Below are 16,791 nucleotides of genomic sequence, written 5' to 3'. Positions count from 1 at the left end.
GGCAGAGGACAGGGGTGGGCTTGTGCTCAGGACCTGCATCCTTGCCTGGGGAGCTTCAGTGCCCTTTCTGTAGCCTCAGACACGGTAAGGGCAGCAAATGCTCTGTCTGTTCTATAGGGAGTGGAGCAACAAGTCCATAATATCAACACACACCTTAACTGTAAGTGTATTTAATACAGCTTTTCTTCTGGTTATGTGGGAATCTCAGCCCCTTACTCAACACCATATACTCCTAAAGGAATTGAAATACACATAAAGAATATGGCATAATTAATCTTGTAATCTGCTCAAAATCAATGTCTCTTGTCAAGCTGACAAGTTTCCGGATGCAGATGGTGATACAGAATTAGCTGAGCAGCTGAGGTTCCAGCATAGTTCGGGAAGTTTCTTGAAACACTTAAATTTTTTACATCTGGAATTATCTCTTATGAAGGTGGAGGGAGTGAGTGGAATTGCCAGGCTGGAATTGCTGCTTTTGTTCTTTCGCTCTTTCTGCAGATTCTAAGGTGACCTAATCCCTCTTGCTTTGATAAGATATGTAAAAAATGCCAGTGTTAATTAATTTGTGTCTGTCAGCAAAGAGAGAAGAAAGGTCATCTCTTTAGTATGTGGTGTCTCAAAGTCTGATGTGCCTCTAATACCCATCTAAGGCAAGAGACTCGCCTCCATCTGCGAGGGAGCCTGTCCATGGGCAGGAATGAGCAAAAGCAAAGCTCAACTATGGAGTGCAAGAGTCGGTCAGAGGACCTGGGAGCTTGGGTCTATTAAAGAGCTTGTTGGTCTCTGCAAGCCTGGATTCCTCTGTGTTGGGGCAGATTCGCATTGCCCGTCGGACTGGGAGGTCTGTCCTACGGTGGGGTCTGTCAGAGCTTGGCAAGGCTCACCGGGGAGCCAGCAGCCTCCTGCGCGGGAGGCATGCCTCCAGGGCCTCCCTGTCCCCTCGCTGCCAGGGCCCGTGCAGGGGATAAGGAAGTGGTGGCTGTGAAGGCAGTGGTGGCTGGGGTGCTTGGGCAGGGCAGGACATTGCCGCCGCGAGGGCTTGGGAACTTCTGGCAGGTTCCTGAGTCTGTCTTGGGCATGGTCTGCACCACTGTATTTCATCCCTGAGCTGTTTCCAAGAGTTGGATGAAGGAGAGATGAAGGCCCTGTCCATGCGGAGAGCTGTGTAGACAGGACCTGGAGGCAAGGCTGGCACGGAGAGCTTGCTGGACTGGTGTCTGAAAATGCTGCCCAGACTAGTGCCTTTGGCCGTGTAGCTAGGTGTCTAATGCCACTGGCTGCTGGGGAGAGGGGCCAGGGGATGCTTTTAGGGTGCTGCAGCCCTCGCTTCCCCAGTCCCCGATTTTCAGATGAAAAATGTTCTTTGTAGTGGGAAATAAATGGAGCATTCGTTTCCCCCCCGTGCACCAGCACGTGGCAATCCTGGAAGGATCCCTGAGCTGTTTATGGCATTGTCCCCGGCTTGGCACAAGCCAGTCGGTCAGAGGTTAGAAAGACTCTTCAAAGCATGCTGTCTTCCAGCCGAGTCCTGAGTCGTGGGAGCCAAACCAATTCCCTTGTTCCTTAAAGCCCATCACAGAAGCACCGGATGGGGCTGGAGATAAGAGGAAAGTGAGACTAGGGATGACTGAAGCAGACGTAACTTTGTTCGTGGCTGTGATATGATGGTCTCAGGGATGGCATTTGCAGCAGCAGGAAAGCTCTGGCTGCAGATATGCAGATTCAGAGGAAAAATTAAACAAAGAAACAAGACCTTATTTAGCTGTCAGATCCCAGCTCCTCTAAATATAGCTCTGAGTACAGCTTTCGCACTGCCCTTCCCTTTCAGTGTTCACAAGAGGGAATTAGCAGTTGTTCATTGTATTTGCAGGGGAAAAAAAAAGATGCTATTTAGTCTGCAGGAGACAAAATTAATACTGTGTTTTTTCTAATCTGGCCCCAGCATGGGACTAAATAAAAGTGTTTGAGGAGAGAACAGAGCCGTTTACCTGCAGGAGTGGAGCTGCATTAGCTATGTAAATGTACGCTGTGGGACAATGTCATTTATATTCCTGGCAGGGATCGGCTCCTGTCTTAAAGAGCTTTTAAATCTGTTGCAGATTAATAATGCAGCCACTGTTGAAACGCGCTCTTGTTTCTAAGACGGTGGAGATGTGGCTTGTGCTACATTAGGGCCTCTGAAATAGGCCTTTCTGCACCCGTCCATTGCTGGTGAGCTCAGGGCAGCCTCACCCAAGAGGGGTGGTTGGGACCCCAGAACAAGCTGCCTCCTGGAACTAGGACATACGCTTGTGGGCCCTTCGCTCTCCGCTCAACAAGAACAGGACCTGGAACAGTTGCACAGTAACCGATGAGGCTTCTTTCCTAGTTTGGAAGGAAGGACCCTGGGGCGGAGTTGCCTGGAACAGTGCCAAGGGCATTCTCTGTGTTCGGGCGTTAATAATTAGTAACGGAAGGGGGTGGCTGGCTCTCCCCAGTGCGATTAGCGCCATGGTGCTAGGTGGCAGAGGCGTTTGGGAGCTGATGGTTGTTTTTGCCTATCTGGTTGTCTCTCATTTCATACGGGACTGTCATGCCATATGGGGAGCATCAAACATGGGTGGACGGGTTCTTGCCCGCTGTCCTCTCAGTTCCTGTATCACTACTCTCCTGCCTCTGGGTCTGACAAGGGGCGGAGAGACCGTTCTCGGAGACAGCTGGCTGCAGGAACTCTGACAAGGCACCAAAGAGCCTTTTATCTGCTGTGTAGCCTGCAGGTACTCCTGGTTCAAGTCCATCTTTTTGTAAGGGCCCCCAAAATTGCCAGGTGATGGGCTTTCTGGTCTGCAGTTTGACCCTGCACACATCTGTTGTGGACTCAGTCTTCAAAGATTCCTCTAGTAGCCTTGAACCTGCTACTGTGGGTTAAAGACGGGAGATGGGAGAGCTAGAATGATGTAGGGAGATGTCTTCGCTGATGGGAGGAATGGGCTGAGGAATGGATGCTCCACATACCCAGGCAGACTGTTCTGTGCAATGTGCAAATTACTTTACTGGGTTCCTTGACATTCTGCCACTTCTCTGCCATCTTCAGCAGTGGAGTGCTGGAGTTTGAGCCTTGTGCCAGCCCGAACACATGCTCCCTTGGAGTTTCCTCACTTCCCTAGAACTTGCTCTGTGGCTTGCCATATGTTCTCCTTTTCTGTGGTTTGCATGTAGATGCCAATGGTGGCAGGAGAGGCATCTGGAATGTATTAACGAGAGAGGCTCCCTCCTGGATTAGCTTAAAAATGAGGTTTTGAACTGTAATTACATAACTCTATCTCCACCAGCCAGTGACTGCTGAGATCAGTGCTTATTAACAAGCAAATTAAAATGCCCTGGAGACAAGCATTAGGTATGTGGCCAGAGTGGGGACTAGCTCTCAGAACAGCCCAGGGTTAACAAGCGGAAGGGAGCAGCAGCCCCGGAGAGTTTGAAGCAGGGGTTGACCGCTTGCCGGCGGGCGCTGCTGAGACTTGCAGCCTGGGCTGGCGCCGGTGCCCCCCAACGCCTGCAGCATCAGCTGGGCCCTCCGCGTGGCTGCCTGGCTGCTGTGCTTAGCAGGGAGGCTTGGCAGATAGCCCAGGGCACCCAGAGAGGGGGAGTCTGCTGGGTTCAACCCCATCCAGCGCAGACTGCCCCCGGGAGCGGGTTTCTTTCTCTGGTGATGCTGTAAGGCGCAGCGGCGCAGGGCAGGGAGGCTGGAACAGGACTTCCTCGTCTCCCTCCAGCACGGTGCAGCTCGCTTGGTCTCGGTTCCCCCGTCTGTCCTCGCTGTCACCGCTGTGCGAGGGGAGGGCATTGCATGGGTGTTGGAGGGGAGCCACGGCCAGTCGGGGTTTCCCTTTCCGGGGTGACTTCGGGAAGACGGTGCTCCTCTACATGCCTGCACCGAGCACGGGGATGGCGGCGTGCCCTCCCTGCCGGACGACAGTCTCCCGGGGCTCCCCAGCACCTCTTCCCTGGAGGTGCTGCCCTGTCTTGGGCCAGGACCTGGTGTCCCCAGCCCTATGGAGCAGAGCGTTTGTCACTCCTGGTGGCTGTGCCTCTCTGTTCCTGATTGGGGGCTTCATGGGCCGTGGGGACAACTTCCTGGGCGTTTCAGGGGCACGGGATATGTAGCTCGCAGAGTGCACTTAATGGCACAGCCTGGAGTTATCTGGTGCCAGTTCATACAAATTAACAGGTGTGAATTACTGTTTGTGGTCTGCTGTGTGTCCCTTTGGTCATTTAGGCTTTGTCTTGGCTCTGTTACGGCAGCTGATTACACTAATCAGCCCCCTGGTGTAACTGTACGGGGGTGGAACAGTTGTTCTGTAAAGCAGTTTGCAAGACAGAAGTGAATTGCTCCCGGTGTCGGCCATCCCTGTGGGCCTTGCAGACTCGCAGCATCTTCCTTTGGCACGTCTCTGTGCCTGCTGGGTTCTGTCCAAGCAAAGAGCTTTCCGCAGCCTGAGCTCTAACTTTAACAACTTCTTTTTTTCCTGGCTCTTTGATTGACGTTGGGGCATAATCTTCATCTGCGCTGAAGCTGTGTGTTTCTGAAGTGCTCGTCTCTTAGGAAAGACTGGGCTGAGAACCGCCTGATTGCTGGTGTTTGCAGGGAGAGATACTGATTTTCTGTGGTATTAATGGGCACAAAATGCCTATCGCAGGCACTTGAAACAGTTTGTTCCCTTCTATTATCGTGATAGGAAAAAAGGGCTTTCATTGGCATCCCTAATCTCAGTCCTGTTCCCAAGAAAGGAGGGACTGGAGTCCTTTCCTGAAGCCATTTCTGAGTCGGTGCTCAGCCAGCAGGCTGTGCTCCCTCAGGATCCCCCATGCCTTAGTGAGCCTTTCTTCCTTCCCAGAGTGGCTGCCTGGAAGCATAGGACTCCCCAGGAAAAGTCATCCCAGCGTGCTGCCAGGGCCCACTTCTCTGATCCTTCTGGAAATAGTTTGGAGGTGCTTCTTGCAGTGCACGTAAGTCCCATCCTGTCCTTGGGACAGCTGGGCAAACACCATATGGACTTGATGTTTGCAAGGGCATTGCCATGTGTCCCCTCTAGACATCCCCATTTCAGATACAGCAGTTTGTTCAGTGGAGGGACACAGTGCATGCCCCTGGTTTTATGCCTTTTCTGCTAGCGCACTGGTTAATTAAGAGGAGCAAAACTGCATACAATGGAGTGGAGTTTATAAAATCAGGCAGAATGGTGAATAATTTAATGTTTGCTTTTTCATAACAGAGCCACTGTTAGGGGAGTTTAAAATATTGATGGGAGACACATTTTTTTCACAGTGTGAACTACTTTATAGTCTGTGTGATTTTCTTTAATCCCTCTTAAATATGTTTGAGGCTGCTGCCTTTTTTTCCGGCATGTAGTATGAGTTCTGCTGTGCAGCAAGTTACTAGGTGAGTGTGATTTTTCCTGATGACTTTGTTAACAGTCAGGACCACTTGTTCAGTTTTTATCGGTCTGTCCTTAACGATACCTGTTATTAATATACCCTGCTCACTGCTGATCAAAGTCCTTTTGAATTTTCTCAGCTTTCTTAGAAAGGAGAAGGACTGGGACCAAGTAATGTTTGCTAGATTCCGAGATACAGGAGGGCATCTCTGATATTTTATTGCTGGGAGTCATATAAAACAGCAAGGAGTGCTTAACTTAGATTACAGGAGCAAAATTTAAGCTGAAGCCAGCCTGCTGCTTAACAGGCTGTATCACTTGACATTTTGTAAGACATAGCTATGTGCACTCACTGAGATGCCAAAGGCTTGTGGTGGGGATTAGCCTTGCTGTTCCAGTTCCCAGAGCTAGAAGCATGCACGTGTGTGTTTCTGTTTATGTGCATGGGTCAGTGTGCATTTGCAAGCCTGACAAAGGCTAACCTGCACCGCTGGGAAGGTGCCACCTTCCTGGCTGCCTAGCAGAGTGAAGACTTGGGGGTCTTTTGCAGCCCAGTGACTCACTTTTGTCCTAAGGGATGAGAATATTCCTCTTTTTTCCCATCTTGATGAAGTGTTTCTTGTATATGAATATCATTCTCCCCACACCTCCCCAACAGCAAATGCCATATTATGGCCTGTGCTATCCCAAATGTGGCTCTGATGCAGTGGGAATAAAGTGCGATTTGCAAAGTTTGGAGAAAAACTGTGCAGAACAGGTGCAAATTGGTTCATACTAATTATTGGTCTTTGAACTACCCCAGGAGGGCATAGGGCTTCCTGCCATTGCTGTTAGGGTTTAAGGTCTTCGGTACAGGGAAGGGAGCCTTCCTGACACAAGGTTGCTGCTGACACTAGCAGTTTCACATGCACTTTGTAATACAGACTCATGTAAAGAAAGTAACAGCAAAAAATGCATTGCAGAATTGCCATGCTAGAGGAATGATAGACCTCACCTTGTAGTACTTTGTCTTGTACCTGGCATTACGAATTTATAATGAAACATAGGGTGTAGCATTAGCAGCAAGAGTTTGTAACGTTTTGGGCAAAGCAGAACTCTCTCAAACAACCAAAAGGGCTGCCGTATAGGAGGAAGAGTGTTGGCAAAAAAACCAAAGAGGTTTGGAAAGTACAAAATGTTTGAGGTTGCCAGGTGTGCTATGGGAGTCACTGGTGTTATGAAAAGGTTTACCTGATGAATGCCCATGAAAATCCCCGTAGTTCTGCCTTTTAATTTTGGTCTTTGAGAATGATCCAGACCTCTGCATTCATTTGTTCTGTAGCTTTATGATGCAGCCACCTGGGGAATTAGTTCTGTTCTGCTTGGTCTGTTTGGAATAGTAATAACCTTTTTATCTCGCTTCATGCTGCTGGAGTGAACTTGTTCCACCCTCTCCACCTATGGACAATTGGATATCCTCTTAAAGGTCAATTCTGGGGCCAGTGTATTTACTCGGAGAATAATTTTTTAAAATGCCAAATAGCATTTAGCAAGATTGAAATAGAGAGGAAGCAATGTATAGGGGATGTGAGTTCATACAAATGCACAGACACGCACAGTGCTCCCTGCCTTACTTTTGCTCTTCATGTGTCTTGGGCTGCTGTTCAGGTCCTCTCCTGCTCTTTCAGTAGAAGCTGAAAGGACTTAGAACCAAGGAGCAAATCATCATGAATAAAACATCAGGAGAACTTTTTTCTTCAGCAGAGATGAATGAGCTAAGTAATAAATACAAAATTTCACAGGTACTTAAGTTTACTTTCCAGGAACTTGTTCCTCTCCACAGGAGTCTCTGTGGGATAGTCAGGGTCTAGCAAATGTCCTGATTTGATGGAGAAGCAGGACAAGCTAGAACCAGCTAATTTTCCCCTGCAACTTCTCCTGTTCCTGCTGCAGACAGGCTGTTAACCAGGTGCTGCCGGCCCTCGGGCTAGGTAACGGAAGGATGTGGAGATGCTCTTGCCCTGACCTGCCAAACCCTACCCTTTGCCAGAGGCCAGGCATGACTGCCAATTGAACAAGCCTTACAGTGGTCCTGCAAACTACAGAATATTTCCACTCTTTTTTTAGACAAGGAGACTGAGTATTAAAGGTGAAACCACTTGCAAAGAGCCACTTAGCAAATTGGTGTCACAGCTAGAGCCTGCCTAGTTGTAACTCTGAGTTGCAGAGCAGCGGCACTGACAGGACATACAGTTGGATAGGAGCAAAGCAGGGCAGGGAGAAGGAGACACCAAGGACTTTGGACCTGGAATTTGAGTTACGGCTCCTGCTGCAGGGAACACACCCCAGCCAGGAGCTGGCTTATGGACAGCCACAAGAAGAGGGGATTTCTTTCAATCAGCTAGTGTATGTGGGTAAGTCAGTCATTACTGACTCTTTACTCTGATGTGTTCTTGCCTCTCTTGCTTAACAGGGTGATATAGGGAGCGTTATTCCTCATGCCAGGATTGTGGACTTCCAGAAATGAACAGGCTGGTGGTTGGTGAGGTCAGACTTGAGAGGCCAGGAATCACAGGCACTAGTTAAAATGCCCACGCTGGCCAGTTATGCAAGGTTTTTCTGTTGTTCACCATTCCCTCCCCATCCAGAGAGGAGACTTTCTGCTGATCTTACTGGGACAGTTTGTAGTGTTACCCCTACAGAGAGGTGTGCAGGCCTTAATTGCCATATTCAGTCACTAGGAGATAAGCTTTTCTCATTAATCCATAGCAGAACAATGGTCTCCAATAGCAGCTTTTATTAATGTACCAGCTATAGATTTTATTTTGCCTACTAAAATGCTTGGTGTCTTCCTTGAGTAGTGTCCTCTGCAGCAAAGGTGCTGGCATTGTAGCACATCCCAAGCAGCCCCTTCTTCCCTGCTCTTGCTGAGCTTGTGGTGAACATGTTGGCTATGGGCAAATCTTCATGTCTGAACCCTTATTGCCTTGCTCTGGGGAGTCCGGGAGGATGTAATTTCCTTGGCCTAGCTCCTAAGATACTGCAGACAGTTTGACAGGTCCAGCTGACTTTTTGCTCCTACAGGAGGCAGAAGCTTTGGAAGTGCTGCTGGGATGCTGCATACAGCAGGAGTGTCCAGTACAGGCTGTGTCACTACCTATCCATTGCAAGACTTGTACATGGCACTGTGAGTGCAGCTGAGATGCTTGAAGGCATGGAAAGGTGGTCAGAGAAAGAGAAGGTGTGGAAGAGTTGGATGACTCTGGGAAGGTAGGAATTAGTGCAGCAGAACAAAGCAGATAAACCCTTCTCTGCTCTCTGCTGTGACAAACAGCAAAGGCTTCACCTTCAGCCAGAGAGCCTTAGGACAGCTGAGGAGAGCAAGCTGCCTGCTTTCATACCAGAGAAGTCAGCTTGTTTTGAGCCAAACCTGGTTAAAATGAGAATAGTTGGCAAGTGCATCTTGCATAGTGAGATGAACTAAATGGGAGCACAAATGCCAGGGAGGAAGATTCAGCGTGTAGCATGTGCTAACTAGAAATAAACAGCCAGCTTCTCTGGGCCTCAGCTTGTGTGTTTGGCAATGTGTAGGACGGTCAGCTCTCCTGTCTTCCCAGTTGTCTGGGAGGGCAAACAGGATGGTGTGTGGGAGAGCCTGTGCCAGGGGACTGTAGGAGGTTGGAGAAGGCTTGGTGTGTCATACAAGCCCTGCTGCTCAAAGATTATATTTCACATTTTCCAGAAATTGTTAGCAGCGGGTACAGACCACTGAAACATCAGCCAATGCTCTGACCTCTCCACAGCACCACAGGTGGAGGGTGCAATGACTCTACACAGTTTTTTGTTTGGTTTTGGTCAGAGCGTTACCAGATGCCCACAGGTTACGAAGCGGGTGTATTTTTACCACCACCTTCTCCTTCTAGAGGCTCACCAGCCTGGAGTTTGCCCAATTTCCGTTCTCATTCAGAGAGCGTGAAGTGGAATCCACAAAAGATGCATGCAGTTCAACTATCTAAGTTAGTAAAGCTTTTACTGTGGTAGCATAGGCAAAAAGTAGAAATGAAGTAACTGTAACAGAACATGTTCATGCTGAAATGGGACTCACAGCCAAGATGGATGTACGGCTAGAGATAATATTCCTTCTAACTTGTGATATCCTCGTTGCACTTTCTATTTTGGCTATTCAGAACCTTTGAGCGCTGGGAACTGAATCCACCTCTAGACTCGGAGTGTGTCTTTCTTCTATAACTATTAACTGGGAAGATCAATCCCCTCTGTGCTCAAAGCTCTCCATCTGGCCAGCTGTGTTTGAATCTGAAATGAGGTGCTCTCCAAATAATGGCTTGTTCTACCTGTGCTTGTGCACACCTGGAGCGGTCCTGGTCCCAGTCTGGCTGGTACCAATGTCAGAGTTGTTCCTGATTTACCAGCAATGTAGTTCAAAGTAACTGCACCGTGTAACAGTGGTCTCTGCTAGCTCTACCAGAGACTTTTAGGATCTCCTTTCTCTCGCTCTGCTAGGCTGCTCCTCTCAGGTTTCAGATACTGGAATGGGAACTTAGCCAACAAGTAAAATGTTAAGATGTCATGGGCAGACCTCAATTTTTTCCTCTCTTCCAAGCACATTAAAAGCATACAATTTATTTCTGTCTATTTTATCAGATCTCGAATTATGGGTTTGGGACTTACTAGTGCCCAGCTTTCAAGCAAAACAGTGGATATGATAAACTATCATAAACTGAAGGGAATATTATATCTGAATGAGGAGATTTTCAGGTTTATCTTCTAAATCCTAAGTGTTCCTGTGTGTTTTGTGCATAGCAGACCTCTATGTTTTTTCTCCTGCCTGTTTATACTGTTGAAGAAAAGACATAAATGCAAGGTGATTAAGGTTAGATGCATTTAGGTTTAGGGTTTATGATGTGATTTTCAAGCACCCTGGGAATCATCTTTTTTAGGGGAGGAAAAAAAAAGAAGTGTTGGTCCTCTGACCTCTCTTCTGGCTCTAGTCGTAGGCTGGCCTCTGACACCAAGAGCAAGCATGCCGCACAACTGGGGCTGCTTAGCCAGAGCCACTGGGCTTGGCAGCGGATCCTTACAGCCAAGAGTTAACTTTCCCCAGGTCTTCTCTTCCCTCTTTTAAGCAGAAGTACTTGCAGCACATGCCATGTGCATGCTGCTATTTCTACAAGCTGCTCTCAATGCAGCGTAGGTTTGGGAGCGTGCAGTGGCACCTATCGTGTCGCAAGGCTCGGGGCTGCCCCAGCCCCCTCGGCTCTTTGCTCTGCGTCGGAGGCGCAGGCGGAGAGGGGCTGCGCGGGGCGGTTTGTCTCCTGGCGTGGGCCGCGGGGGGAGCTCGGTGGAGGAGTGCATGGTGATCTGCTTCTTTCCTCTCTCTGCTTTTTCAGCACCAACTCCTGTCACTGGCATCCGCACTGATAAAATTGAACAGAAGAGCATTTCCTTGTCATGGCAGGAGCCAGGCTTCCCGACCAGCAATAACACTGAATACGAAATCAAGTACTATGAAAAGGTAGATCCTTTTCCTATATTTTCAGTTTTACACTAACCCCCGAAGAGAGGTTCACTGCTTCTTCCCCTGTTAGCCAGCCAGACTGGTCATTTGTAGAACAGTTGTTACCGATGTTGGCTGTATGTGTCTCCACTTCTGTTTGCAGTGAACCACCTGCTTTTATATATTCAGTAGTGGAAAATGGATGTGTGTGTGTGCATGCATGGACTGCGGAACTGTGAAGGTTTCATTGGCACCTGTAAGTAGCAGGAGCACTTCAAATGGGTGCCAATAAAATCTTTTCCTCTTGAACAGCAACAGTTATGCAATTTGCTTGTATAAGTTTTAGGAAATCTAGGTTATTTTTGGAGTTTATTTTAATTAGCATTTTTTCTGTCTTCCCTCTGTAGAGTAAGATTTTATCCACACTTGGAGTCCTAATGTTTACATCACCCTGGGAAAAAGAGTAAAGTTAATAATTTTTATTTATTTAATGCATTGGATGACTTTTCTCAAGAATATTAGAAACCTCAGGTATGGATGCTTGCCATTAACCAGCTAGGCAGGATCTACTAAACCATGCAGTGCTTCTAGATCTGTGATGAGGTGACACTATATTTCTATCCTGCTCTCAGAAAGTATTGGACATTATGGACTTCACTGGTTTAGGACTGAATGCCACCAAACCTGGAACTTCAGGCTAGTGATTTGTGAGTGATCTTCCACACTGGAGGGGATACAAGCAAATGTTTTTATGACAGTCTCTTAATTTAAAAAATAGCTGTTATTTGACAGACGCTGTGGGTTGAGAATTTTAGAAGAAATACCAGTGGGCAGAGAGCAGGGAAGATATTCTAAATCAAAATAAATGCGGTTTATGACACAGTTCCGCAAATTACCTTATCTGCGTGTGCTCAGGCTCGTTATGAAACTGATTACATGTCAAGCAAACTGCGCAGGTGACATGTTGACATTCTGTATTTAGAAACAAGCTACCTTGAAGCTGATTCATATTAATATGATCTTCAACATCTGATAGATTTGAAGGGAAGAATCTGTGGGCGAGGGCAAACGCTGAAGCATAATACAGTAATTTCTTTGCAAATGGACTGCAGCAACGAGATACACAGCGTATGTGAAATAACAAAACATCCTGCTGCCCTAAGCTTGGATAGGGAACTTAAACTATGGCTTAGCAATTATTCACTGAAATGAGGCTCTTGATGGTGACATGAAAATCAACTTAGTTCCTAATCTTTGCTTTTAAAGCCATACTTTCACCATGGAAATTCAAGGGGAAAAGCATATCAAATAGAAAATACATTTCACAGTGACATCCCCAGCCCTGGGAGAAGCATAATGAACTACTCCTGAGTTGTCGCATTAATGCCAGAAAGCAGGACTCACAAAACTCGTCAAGGCTGATCATCGAACCTAATGATTGTACAGTGCGTGTGTGAGAAATCAGGAGAGGCTGATACTAAACCAGTGACATACGGGCCCCGCTGTATTGACCCAGGAAGCTGCCCACTCTGGTGCAACTTGGCCTCAGATAACCTCTTTGTGGGACTTGTATGAAACCAGCCCAATCTTCTTGCCAAGGAATTTGTTTCCCAGGATCATTTTTTACCTCTTGTAGTAATAGTCTTTTGGATAGTCCAGATTAATGAGTTTCCTCATTTCTCACTCGTGTATGCTCACCCACCCTGCAGGCCAGGAAATTGTCCTTCACTGCTGTAAATGAGCATCCTCCCATCCTCCCTCCAAGGCCTGTTACTGCTTCCCTGACTTAGCAGCACTCGAAGTGGGAAGTGCCCCAGAGGTCCCTGTGCTGAGGCTTTGCAGAGCTTGTCTCAAAGGAGGGGAAGGAGCTCTGAGCACATGGTCATGGGCATGCATTTTGCTCACCCTGAGGGACATGTTCCCTAGTGATGCTGCAAACCTGACTAGAGCAAGAAAGGTGGGATCTTCTGGAACTGCTGCTGGACAGGCAAACCCAGCAGCTTGGGAATGAGTGTGAATGACTGGCCTTTTTGAGGCACAGCTGAGAAAATTATCTCAAATGGTAGATGTGCAGAAGCACTGGAAGTTTTGCTGGAGCTCACAGAAAGGTTATGGTTTGCTTTGCTTTTTAAATGAAGTGAATGAAGCAGAGGCCCTCAGAACTGCTGTTCTGGTACATGAAAACCAGAATACAAGTTTTTTTCTGCAGTACAGAGTTTTCATCAATACAGCCTGGTAGAGGCAGAGCACAGCCTTTCTTTATGATGTTTAGCAGTTGCTGCATGAAAGGGTCTGGCTGTCTCTCTCTCCCTTAGTCAAAAACAGAGAATTCTGTAGGTAGCTGGACAAGCGAATAAAATTCCGGAGAATACAACTGATAGCAAATGCACCTGCCAACTTTGATTACTCAGTGTGTGCTAATATACATTTATTTAGTCTCAAGAGAGAGTCCCTGCTGATGCTCAGAGCAGCTTCTGCTCCTGGAGGCGTGTGGCCCTGTGTTTCACGGCTGTTTTGTACGCTCTCCAGCAGGGCTGCTCTTTTCAGATGTGCCAGTGAAGTGTAGTGAGTTTAATAAAATCTCCCCATAGCTTCCCTCCTTTATTAAACAACCTAAGCCAGAGTGTTTGCAAACATTCAGTGTGGCACCTTCTCCTGAGCCATGACAGGCACAATTAACTGGTGAAGTTGCTTTCCCTGCTGCATGCATGCAGCTCTTCACCTGCTGAGAGCATCTGACTGTTCTTGGCATGTTGGGGGTAGCAGGAATTATGTGAAGCTCCAGGCTAGCTGAAGTAAGAAATTGCTAATATCTTTATATGCTTGATAGATAGACAATGTCCCATCATGCAGGGATAGCGCTAACACTGTGGTACAGCGTTCTTTCCAGGAAACGGGGGTATGAGTCTCTGCCAGTGTGCCAGCGAGGGGATTGCTGTCAGTGTGCATGTGCAAGTGTGCCTGTGTCCGTGCACACCCTCGTCCTCTGTGGGACGGAGCGTGCCGGTTGGCTCGTGTGCCGCGCTGCCGGTGGAGCAGCCTTTGTGGGTTGTGCCTGTGGGGATCGTGTGCTGTGCGGTGTGCTCTAGCGGTGCAGTGGAGGCAGCCCGACTGCCAGCAGGTGAGTGTCAGTGCATGGGGCAGCACGAGGGAGATGCAAGGCAAGGAGAGGAGCCCTGCTGGGTGGTACAGCTGCTCCCCATCACCCTTTCCTCAGCCTATGTTCATAATGCATCATCTGGTCCATCTGCCGTTTCATGTGACCTTTCAGTGTAATTTCTATTAATGAGACATCTAGTAAGTGTGTTCTTTCTATTGAAGGTTTTATGTTTAGGTAGACTGTCCTGATGGGACCCAGAGGCAAAGTGAAGATACAGCTGTGCTCTGCCTGCTCTGTGGCGCAGCTGTCAGTCCAGTTTGATCTCTGGTGTTTCATTATTTCACAGGATCAAAGAGATCAGAGTTACTCGACTGTGAAAACCACGTCAACAGCCGTGACGGTCAATAACCTGAAGCCTGGCACCCTCTATATTTTCCAAATCCGGACCTCATCTTCACAGGACTACGGAAATTACAGCCCTAGTATTGAAGTGGAAACCTTAGGAGAGTGTAAGTGTTAACAAGGCTTATTATATCTCTCTTACACATGCACAAGTAGATATTAGATACTTTCAGCTGAGTTGTGGGAACACTCCTTGCTCACTGTTCATGCCCGAGACTCTGTTGGTTTCATGGAGCAGCATCTGTTCTGCATACTGTCCTTCCCCTTTAAGCGCGACTGGTTTTGCTGTTTGGGATCTAAGAGCAGGTACTTCCCAGGGACTTATTTTTAATTGCATTTTCCTCTTCCATTTTAACAATATTGCTAGTGCTGGCCTGCCTGTCTGGGAGACTTCTGCCCTTATTCTTCTCAGTACAGCATCAGTGAGGGCAGTATGGGTTGCTGGCTCATCAGCTTTGCTTGTGCTCTGGTATGGAGAGAGGACATGGTCTCTGGGTTTTCTATGGAGATTGCCTAAGAGACTGCTTAGTAGAGCCAAAGTGACTGTGGTTTTGTTTTACATTGGCGTGATGTTGATGCTGGAACAGATCTCGCCACATGGGTGTCATGAGGCCATCAGACAGACGTTGGAAGGGAATGACTGTCAGTCACTGCCAACATAACTGCAAAAGGCATGTTCCTTGCTCTTTGGTCTGCTAAGCTGTGCAGCCTTCAAACAATGCTACAGAGAAAGGGTTAGCTGGCTGCATAGTCTGCAGCAGAGAAGACAAAGATCAGCTTGGAAATTTGGCTGGCCTTGAATGGATGTCCCAGATATGCAATGACTACTTGAACCCCCCTATCCATCCTGGTTCATAAGGCATTTAGTTTGTTAGATACTTGGCTCAATAAGGTCAGCCAACATCAGTATCGCTTGCTGGGGCTTTTACTTTTCACAGTTTCCATTCATAACTATAGTCCAGAAGCATCTTATTTCACTGACTAAAAGAGGGCTAGGAGAGATCATAGGGTTTCGTTTAATAACCCACCCTGGCTGGAAATGAAAGCCCTGAGATGGCTGGCTCAGTGCGACTCTCACAGATTGTGTTTAACAGGGCTTTAAATTGCATCCATTTACCACACAGAAGACATTTTCAGAATGAATTGAATCCAATAAAATTTTTATATAGAATGTAGCTTTCTAATACTCCTGTTTGCAAAAGCAGGAAAGGAAAGGATTAACGTGATGAAGGAAAACCATTTGTAAGCCATAAATTTTAATGCGTCTCCCCCCTAAACAGGAACATTTCCTTAGAGCTGACTAACAAAATGGGGAGCCTGGCATGGCAGGCATCCGAGGGCTGCTCTATTTACGCGTTCAGCATTGTCCTGCACATTAATCTGATTGCGCCGGCTCGAGCTTTCAGAGCTGAATCAGAATGTAAATTGTTAAAAAGGATGATAAAAAGTAGCTTGGCACCTGTGGGGAAATCGTCCCACAGTCTTGGGGGAGAACACCAGCTGGCTTTGCAGGCTGGGCCCGGTCCTCATGCAGAGGACTCTAGAGCCCATCGCCCAGTTTTGGTTCATTTGAATCCTGAGCCCTAACACAGTGTTTCCCCTGGCAAGGAGTGGCTAATGGGGTCTTCAGGAGCAAGAGGAGATCTGCTGGTGGTGCCCATCTCTCCCTCCTCCCTTTAGCACTCACCAGGATTTCTGTGGTCTCCATTTGTGTGGTGAGCTTGGAGCAGGTCTCTGTGAGCAGCCACCTCCCCGGTTCTGTTCCTCGGCGCAAGCAGGAGCGAGCTCCAAGTGTGTCCCCTGCACTGTGCGTTCGCTTGAGCTTTTGGGGGCAGAGACCTGCCGCTTTGTCCTGGGGCACGTGGTGCTGACCCTCTGTTCTTCCCTCCTTGGCAGTGACGGTGGCCTCCAGCGAGCAGAACCCTGTCCTGATCATCGTTGTCGTCGCCATCGCTGGGCTGACGGTGCTGGTCTCCATGGTGATTGGCATGATGATCTGGAGAAGGTGAGCAGCGGCTGTGCCGTGGTCACACCGAGGCGTCATGGCTGTCCCCGTGCCCAGCATGCATGCTGCCACAGGGTCCATGGTGGCAGATGTCCCGCCAGCCCTGCCGCCTGCGGTGGCCAGTGTGGCCCACGCCCTAGATAACTGCGTTAGTCCATGTTCTTGTTCCCGTTTACAGAACGGAGAAGGTTTGTGACTGCCTTGCGGGCAGAGGGGTGGGTGCGAGATGGACTGACTCAAGCCCTCCTGCAGCCGCAAAACTGTGCCGTGCCGTGGTGATTGCCCCGCGTGGGCCGGGAGGGACAGGCTGAGGAGAGCAACGTCAGCTGGCACGGGCAACACCCTGCTGATCGGCGAGTCCCACGCAGAGCCCTCT

At 48.3% G+C, this 16,791-nt stretch overlaps 1 protein-coding gene across 1 annotated transcript in view; it reads left to right on the top strand.

The window, feature by feature from the left end:
* The window catches only part of EPHA10 (EPH receptor A10), a 63,963-nt gene that overhangs the window by 32,527 nt on the left and 14,645 nt on the right, over window positions 1–16,791 (top strand). Inside the window, exons 6-8 of the mRNA XM_067311340.1 lie at window positions 10,802–10,926; window positions 14,355–14,517; window positions 16,307–16,415. Coding sequence (XP_067167441.1) covers window positions 10,802–10,926; window positions 14,355–14,517; window positions 16,307–16,415 — 397 coding nt within the window. The remainder of the gene's footprint in view (window positions 1–10,801; window positions 10,927–14,354; window positions 14,518–16,306; window positions 16,416–16,791) is intronic.

Source organism: Apteryx mantelli, chromosome 27 (assembly GCF_036417845.1).
Source record: "Apteryx mantelli isolate bAptMan1 chromosome 27, bAptMan1.hap1, whole genome shotgun sequence".
NCBI classification, from domain to species: Eukaryota; Metazoa; Chordata; class Aves; order Apterygiformes; family Apterygidae; genus Apteryx; species Apteryx mantelli.
The sequence above is the reverse complement of the archived record's forward strand: the minus strand, read 5'-3'. Positions and strand labels throughout refer to the sequence as shown.